Below are 8,868 nucleotides of genomic sequence, written 5' to 3' on the forward strand. Positions count from 1 at the left end.
TGCCACCTGCAGCTGCCCAAGCCCGAAGTGATGGAGCCGAACCCAAGCTCGACCGGGGCAGACCCGCTCTGTGCCCCATCTTTGTCCCCTCCTGCCCCAACTACCGTCGTCGAGGAAGGCGCCTCGAGTTCAGTGAACGGCAACCTGCTCGACTCTGCCGCTATCTCTGTTTGTTCCTCGTCCTCGAATCTCGATTCGAACCCTTCAGCTCCTGCAGCAACTGCAGCGGCAGCATCTGAGGGAGCCAGCGACACCAGAGCCGACACTGAGGCTTGGCCCCAGTCTGGCATCCCTTCGCAGCCTTCGCAGCCATCCCAGAGCGACGGCGATACGACCGAACCGTGTCCCTACCAAGCTCGTGCAGAGCAAGCCGACTGCAAAGCAAAGCGAGAGTCGTTCTGCTCGGACCGTCCTGAGTGTACCATCGACCTCAATCCCGACGACCAGGACACGCCCCGCTTGGACGCCGTCGCAATCACTCTTCACAGCGCTCGTTCGTCTGTCTCCGAGCCGGTCCCTGCGAGTAACCGTGTAAGCATCTGCTCCGTGTGCAGCTTGGGTGCTCGATCTGTTCCGAGTTCTTCAGCTGTCGCGTCCATGGCGACGAACAATGGTTCCGGCGCGACCGAGCCGGTCGAGAGTGCTCAGCAGCAGCCGTCGGCTTCGCAGCAGTCGTCTGCTCAGTCGACAACGACCCAACCGTCTCAACAATCACCACAGCAGTCCCAAGCACAGTCTCCCCAGCTGCAGGCCCCGCAGCCTCAGGCCATCTCCCGGCCGCCGCCGAACCGCTCACGTAGTAGGGCGCAGCGTCGGTTCAGCAGCAGCACGGCGGGTGGCAGCAGCCATAGCACGAGTGCCGACCGCTCAGGTGGCGTTATCTACCGTGCCGAGAAGGAAGAAAAGAAGCCGGCTCCCTTTGGTGTCATTGGCGTCTGCGCCCTCGATGTCAAGGCCAGGAGCAAGCCTAGTAGGAATATTCTGAACCGGCTGATTCAGAATGGCGAGTTTGACGTGTGCGTGTTTGGAGACAAGGTCATTTTGGATGAAGGTGAGTTTTCCGAAACAGACGAGATCCAAAAAAAAAGAGAAAAAGAAAAAGAAAAAGAAAAAAAACAAAAATGCGATTTAGAGTTGCTAACCGGGACAGAAATCGAGAATTGGCCCATCTGGTAAGTTTCGTGATGGCATAGTCATGTGTATGATCTACTAACAAAACAGTGACTACCTTATCTGCTTCTACTCAGATGGCTTCCCTCTAGAGAAGGCCATTGCCTATGTCAAGGCGCGCAAGCCCTTTTGTGTCAACGATGTACCTATGCAAAGGATTCTTTGGGACCGTCGGTTGTGTCTGCGCATGCTCGATCGCATCGGTGTGCCGACCCCCCAGCGTGTGGAAGTCAATCGCGATGGCGGTCCGAGGATCTTGACGCCTGACCTGTGCAAACTGATTCGGGACGTCAGCGGTATTGTCTTCGAACCCGTCGACCCCGATGTGGAAAAGGCCAAGGCGGCTATGTCGCCGAAGAAGGTTGAGCTGCTTGACGACGGTGACACTCTGTCGGTCGACGGCAAGCTGATTCGCAAGCCGTTCGTTGAGAAGCCCACCAGCGGCGAGGATCACAACATTATCATCTACTTCCCACGCTCAGCCGGCGGCGGCGCTCGCAAGCTGTTCCGCAAGATCGGCAACAAGAGTAGCGAGTTTGTTGAAGGTTTGACCATCCCTCGCTGCATCACCCAGCCCGAGAGCAGCTTCATCTACGAGCGCTTCATGCAAGCCAAGGACTCAGAGGACGTCAAAGCCTACACAGTCGGCCCCACGTACTGCCACGCCGAGACCCGCAAGTCCCCCGTGGTCGACGGCATTGTGCGCCGCAATACCCATGGCAAGGAGGTCCGCTACGTGGCCCACCTAAATGCCGAAGAGAAGGAAATTGCCAGCAAGATCAGCCTTGCGTTCGGCCAGCGCGTTTGCGGCTTTGACCTGCTTCGCACCGAGGATAAGAGCTACGTCATCGATGTCAACGGCTGGAGTTTTGTCAAGGACAACGACGACTACTACGACCGCTGTGCCGCCATCTTGCGCGACCTGTTTATCAAGGAGAAGTCGCGCAGAGAGGGCCGCACTCCCGTTACTTCACCAGCCATGCAGTCTGAGGCCGACTCGTTTACCCGTGGTAAAGATAGCGCGCAGAATAGGTTGAGCGTGGATAGGTCCATCCGCGAGTCCATCAGCGAGTCGATTACCAGGCCCGAGGTCAAGTTTGGGAGCGTGCCGCCGAGTCCACTTACTAGTCAGTTCTCGACGTCCGTGTCTGACCAGACCCAGTCGACGGCCCCATCAACAACCATCTCAGCTGCGACCTCAGTTATCCACGAGCAGGCGATCGAAGAGGAGGAGGAGGAGGAGCAGGAGCCTCCGCCGCCGCCCCCTCCTAAGCCCAGCTGGAAGCTCAAGGGTGTTGTGTCGGTTATTCGCCACGCCGATCGCACGCCCAAGCAAAAGTATAAGTTTACGTTCCACACCGAGCCCTTCATCGAGCTGCTCAAGGGTCACCAAGAGGAAGTGCTCCTTATCGGGGAGCCTGCCCTGGCCAGTGTGCTAGACGCCGTCGAAGTTGCCCTCAAGGCCGGCATCGAAGACCGCGAGAAGCTGCTTACCCTGCGTAATGTCCTCATCAAGAAGGGTAGCTGGCCTGGTACCAAGGTCCAAATCAAGCCCATGTTCCGGAAGAAGCCCGACGCGAAGGACGAGTCCAAGCAAGGCAAGGATGACGACTCCAAGGACAAGTCGTCGGCAGTAGTCGAGGAGAGCGATGCCGGTGCTGCCGATAAGGATGGCAAGGACGGCGAAAAGAAGAGCCGCAAGTCCGGTAAGCGCTCTGACTCGTTCTCTGGTGTCACCATGTCCAAATTTACGGCAGCCGAAGAGAGCCTCGTGCTCGATAAGCTGCAGCTCATCGTCAAATGGGGTGGCGAGCCGACACACTCGGCGCGCTATCAGAGTCAGGAGCTAGGCGAGAGCATGCGCAGCGACTTCGGCTTGATGAACCGTGAGGTCCTTGACGAGGTTCATGTCTTCAGCAGCAGCGAGCGCCGCGTTCTTACCAGTGCTCAAATCTGGGCCGCCAGCTTTCTTAAGAAGAAGGATCTGCCGGAGGATTTCATTACCATTCGTAAGGACTTGCTGGATGATTCGAACGCAGCCAAGGATGAGATGGACAAGGTCAAGAAGAAGCTGAAAGGCCTGCTGCGCAAGGGCAACGAGCGCCCGCCGCAGTTTGCTTGGCCCGAGAACTTCCCCGAGCCGTCGGAAGTGCAGACTCGCGTCGTGCAGTTGATGAACTTCCACCGCAAGGTGATGCAGTATAACTACAATAAGCTGTATAGCGGGCAGGTTGGCAACAACAAGGACTCGGCATCGTCGTCCGGCTCCTCTGAGAAGGGCCTCAACGAGGCGGGCGGATCTAGTGTGTCGCTCAGCTCGATGGCCTCGGCGTCGCTGAACGCGGCCAACAGTATCCAGGCTCGATGGTGCTGCGGCGAGGATGCCGAGCTTTTCCGCGAGCGTTGGGAGAAGCTGTTTGCCGAGTTTTGCGATGGCGAGAAGGTCGATCCTAGCAAGATCTCGGAGCTCTACGACACCATGAAGTTTGACGCCTTGCACAACCGCCAGTTCCTGGAGTGGGTCTTCACGCCGCCCAAGCACATGCTCGAAGAGGAGTACGGAATCTCGTTAAATGGCAAGGACAGCAAGTCGTCGTCGGCCCCGTCTCTCGAGAAGGTGCCCGAAGACAGCGAGCGGCAGGAGACGCAGAGCACGGCCAGCAGCATCGCTGAGAAGATTAGCGATTCGGGCTCCAAGGCGGTCAAGCGCCTGTTCCATCGGCGCTCGTTCCTCAACGGCCTACGCTCCGCCAACACCGAGGCTGAGCCCCCTGAAAAGTACTTCCACCTACACCGCGGCGGCGGCCAGACCAAGGCGAAGACCGACGCGCGTTTCGAGCCGCTGCGAGAGCTGTACCAGCTTGCCAAGGTGCTCTTTGACTTTATCTGCCCGCAGGAATATGGTATCTCGGATCGCGAGAAGGTGAGTCTTAGCTGTCATACAGGCGATTGTCAACCAAAAAAAAAAAAAATAAAACTAACTGGACATCCTAGCTCGAAATTGGTCTCCTTACCTCTTTGCCCCTGCTTAAAGAAATCGTCCAAGACCTCGAGGACATGCAGGCCTCGGAAGAGGCCAAGTCTTTCATCTACTTTACAAAAGAGTCACACATTTACACGCTGCTCAACTGCATTTTGGAGGGCGGTCTTGAGACCAAGATCAAGCGCGCCACTATCCCTGAATTGGATTACCTCTCGCAGATCTCGTTCGAGCTGTACGAGATGCCGGCCAACCCACCCGTTGACGCCGAGGGCAACCCTGCGTTCAACTATTCCATCAAAATCACCATCAGCCCCGGTTGCCATGTCTTCGACCCGCTCGACGTGCAGCTCGACAGCAGGCACTGCATCGGCTGCGCGCCGCGCAGGAGCCTAACTGCCCATGCGGACTGGAAGGTGGTTATCGAGACGTTGAGGGCCAAGTTCCATCAGTATGTCCCCCTTCCTCTACTGTTAGTCGTGCTGTATTGATGCTAACATCTCTTAACAGGGTCAAACTTCCTAAGACCTTCTTGGCCGTCAACCTCTCGGACGCCTTCACCTTCCAGGAGAAGCAGCACCACGACGACAACAACGGCGAGCAAGGCGAGGAGGGTAAACAAGAGGGGGAGCAGGAGGCCCCGAGGGATGCCGCTGGCGCTGCTCCCCAGGCGCCGGCCACCCAACCCACTGAGGCCACTGCTGCCATTGCTGACGACCCTGGCGCGGATCCGCAGAAGATTGAGGCCGCTGACGCTGTTCCTGCCCTCACTGAGCCAGCTGGTCCTGCTGAGTCCCAAGCTCATGATCAGGAGTCAAAGGATCAAGAAAAGCAACAACCGGCCCAGGATGCCTCCACGACCGCTTGAACCGGCGTAAACGCGAATACGGGGTTAGAGCCACGGAAAAGGGGGTTCTATAATGGGGCTATAATATCCCTCACCGACATCGAAGCCCAAAATAACCGCTTCTACCGTCTCCTTGATGTCATTATTATCATACTTGGTGGATGGAATTGACATTTCTCATTTAACCGCCCGCCGTTTCGCGACACGGTTCTCTCCAGCGAACCAGCCAGCTAAGCAGCCAGCACTCTCGGGGGTTCTTGTTTCTCCGAAAGCCTTTAACGTCTTGTTTACTTAGTTATGTTTGTGTAATGAAGCGTATCGTATTGTTCGTCCGGGCCTACGCTTTAGTCGTTTTTCGTTACCATGGGTCCGAAGTGTGTTCATAGCATGGGCGGTGGTAGGAAAACCGGAAACCGAAAAATGGGTGTCAATGTACAACAAGGCAGGTAGGCTTGAGCTGGGTCATCATCATGGTGGTAGACAGGTCGGCCAGCGCACTACACATGCACAGAAGAAGCACATGTACGAATACACCCCCTGAAGGGTATCCACTGATAGACTACAGCATCGTAGGAGTGAACTGTAGATAGAATGACAGACAGACAGATAAACCAAACCATTCTGGGCGTGTATAGGTGTAAGCGTGGTGGCGTGGGTGATACCCTGAAAATGCACCGGAAGAACATCCGGGTGGACGATGAACCAGAGTACGAGTGTACCTACAATGCTGTTACCATACCCTCGAGTTGATTGTGAGGTCAGAAAACGTCACCGTTACCTGCAGATGCAGGCGTCAATATCTGGTTCCGGTTTCGCGGGAACCGTTGGATGCGGGCCGGGCGATGCCGCTGTCGTGTTCACAAGCGGGCGGCAGCCTTGCCTTTCCCCATGGGCAGCTCTGACGTTACTAGTTGTACTTATAAGAGGACGTCTGTTATTAGGCCTGTCAAGCTTGCTCCTCAGTGGCGCGGGTAGGTGATAAGAAAAAAAAAAAAAGGTACATGTGCTGACCCCCCAGCGCTTCTTGTAGACGGTAGCGGAAGCTAAGACGGGACGAGGGCATCCGCTCTCATCGTGTGATCTGTAAGATGCTTATGACAGACAAGCTTGCTGGCAGCTCGTCCCAAAGCCGTGATCCTTCGGCTCTGATAACAGTCTGTCGCATCCTGTTCACCGGTCTCTCGCTTACCTTACCACGCTCGGAGCTGTTATCATTCTTGCCGTCCCTCCATGACGCAAGACCCATGGATGTTGGGATACCAATCACCCAGTTCTCAACAGGCATCTGCAGGTGACGAAAGATGGTAGGTAGGGTGAAGAGATATGCTCAACTTAATAGTACCTATGGTTCCTGTTAAGATGCGAAATCTCGTCGTTCTTTTTACGGTGACACCGGTCCAAAAGTATCCTGAACCGGTTCGGACAGGTGGAGGCAGGGGGGTCGAGAACATGACGACATGGTCCCTTGACATGATCGGCCCGAGGAATGTCACGTCTAAGTCCATGCGCTGACCACTTGTCAATGTCCGTCGAGGAAGCCGCATGATAAACCCTCCGTGATGAGTTCTCCCGTAATTGTCAAAGACATGAAATTTATTACTTCGAGAGGAGGGGGAGGAGAGGAGGAGGAGAGAGAGAAGAGTTATTTCCCACAACTTTTCCTGATGCGCAATGAAACATGAGTGAAATGGTTGCAATGCAAAAACCGTTGAACGGGATCGTCCTTCAGGCGCCTGTCAGCCATTCGGAATCGCTACCGCGTCGTTGGGCTGACTTTCCCCTAGAACAACAACCAGAGGGGTCAATGATACCGGGTTCACGGCAAAATTGTCGAGCGCCCAGGCCTGGACTGCCGGCCGACCGTTGTCTGCCGGAGGCCATGACATCTTGTGTGTGGAACGCTGAGCGACTTTCCATATACACTGCGGGCTGGAACATCCGGGGAAGCGTTTACTCGACACGTAGCGAGACGATCGGATGACATGCTGGTTTCCACCGCAAAACCTTTCTTCAGGCGGGTGCCGTGTCTCTCGGAGTGATAGCTGCCGCGCGACAGCATGCATGACGCTCGAGAGATATCGAAGCCCACCAGCCTGAAAACGGCGTCAACGCGAACGAACGGCTACAGAAAGCGTGCCATCGAATGAAGGGAAATCCGGCTCCTTGAGTGTGCCCATGCTGTACGTGCCGATGGAGGGTAGCTAATTCAAAGCTGGCGATTGTTGACTTGTGGTCCGTTTGGTTGCAACGTTCGGCAGTCGACCTCATCTACCAGAACCAAACCGTCAAAAATGCTGGGGTTGAGATAGGATGGGCGGTAAAGGGACAGCAAACGACCCAGTCTGCGAAATCGCGCGCAACTTGCCGGACATCAGGGGCGAGCACTGCGCCTGTTGGTGTTGTGTTTTGGAGGTCGCGATATTGTTAACGTTGACGACGCATAGACCATTGTCCCTCCCTGCTGCTGCAGGAGGTCGTCAGGACGGCCGCATTCGTTTGAAGTCAGCGGGGACCCAGGAATGAGCCCAATTGGCCAGAAGACGGCTTCTTTTTCGGGGTGCAGACGGGAAAATCATGGACCTGCTGCAGCTACGTAAAACACAGGAAGCCGGCGTCGGCAGAGCCTCCGAACCATCAACAGCTGCCGAGCGGACCAGCTTCAGTCCGCCGGACGCTGGTTTTCCTCGTGTTGAGCATGATCGAGGGTGAAAAATGCCATCGCCGTGTGACGTCTGAAACTGCGGAAATCCCGCCTACACAACGGGGATTTACGCTTGGCCCCTAGCTGGGCCCATGATGAGGCGTTCAGCTCGGACAAACGGACCTAGTCAGCCAGGAGTCGTGTTCGGTGAAGCATTGATGCCGTTCCAAGCTGATGAGGCTGGAGTTTGTCCAGGGCCTAGCGCTGCCTAGCGCCGTGCTGGACCCGCTGCCAGGACGCTAGAAGCTCCTCAGAATGTTCTTTGCTGGGGTGGTTGGGCGGTTCGGCGCAAAGCTGGCGCACAGGGCTGTGGAATCTCACGATGCAAGCTTCCATGAGGCTCAGCCTGAGGGCCTGCCCGATGCCTGTTTTCATCCCCTGCAGCTCCACCGACGGGGGTACTCAGACGCTCATCGACATCACCACTGCCGACAGGCCTTGTCGCTGGCCTGATCGGGAGTTCTGTGCGGAGAGCACCACCGAGCGATGAGGCAAGAACTTCTGGATAATGTGGGTACGTGGAAGTTCGAGACGAGTCTCTATGTTTACCACTGGTACGGCACAGGTATGGAAGGGCAACAACGGCCGGAAGAAGGCTATCCGGAGACGGCGCCGACATGCCGGTCAAAACGGTTGTGCATCGTGACAGCAGCGACACAAAGTGGCATCCGCGCGGAGGCGTGGGCTAGATGAGGTGACACCGAGACGCCGTTTGGGAATATTGCGGGTGGTGTTGAGGAGAAGGAGGGGGGGGGGGGGAGGGGCGGCGGCGCGGGGGGTTGAGTGCGCTCAGTACGCATGACGGATGTTCCTGTGTTTACTTACCGTACGCGGTGGCTCGGTAATTAACAGATCCTTAGCGCCCGTGGGTGCTCTTTCCATGGCAGGCAGTGTGGGCAGGCAATGGGCTGCGCACATCACGGCAGGTGCTGCTAGCGCTGTCGAACCTTGTACGTACTGGGCAGGAGATTAGCAGCACCTTGGTGGACTGCCTCTGGAGAACCGTTGGGGCTGAAACGCAGTTTCCCTAGAGCTGTCCCCACAACTGCCGCTTTACCGTTTGCACCTTCCAGTGTCTCTTTCGGACGGTTTTGGGTTTGCGGCCTTTGTTGCCTGGTTTGGGCAATGCAAGTACGATTGGTGGTGTTTTTTGCGCTGTTTCCCTTGTCC

General features: G+C 56.4%; 1 protein-coding gene across 1 annotated transcript; it reads left to right on the forward strand.

Annotated features, from left to right (window-relative positions):
- Positions 1 to 30: 30 nt before the first annotated feature.
- CTHT_0038070 (uncharacterized protein) lies at positions 31 to 5,018 on the forward strand (the record flags this gene model as incomplete). Its single annotated transcript, XM_006694166.1, has 5 exons — positions 31 to 1,051; positions 1,151 to 1,172; positions 1,222 to 4,093; positions 4,165 to 4,601; positions 4,661 to 5,018. 5 exons carry the CDS (start codon positions 31 to 33, stop codon positions 5,016 to 5,018), a joined length of 4,710 nt encoding a protein of 1,569 aa, XP_006694229.1.
- Positions 5,019 to 8,868: the final 3,850 nt, after the last annotated feature.

The sequence above is a fragment of the Thermochaetoides thermophila genome (genome assembly GCF_000221225.1).
Source record: "Thermochaetoides thermophila DSM 1495 unplaced genomic scaffold scf7180000011816, whole genome shotgun sequence".
Taxonomy (NCBI): Eukaryota; Fungi; Ascomycota; class Sordariomycetes; order Sordariales; family Chaetomiaceae; genus Thermochaetoides; species Thermochaetoides thermophila.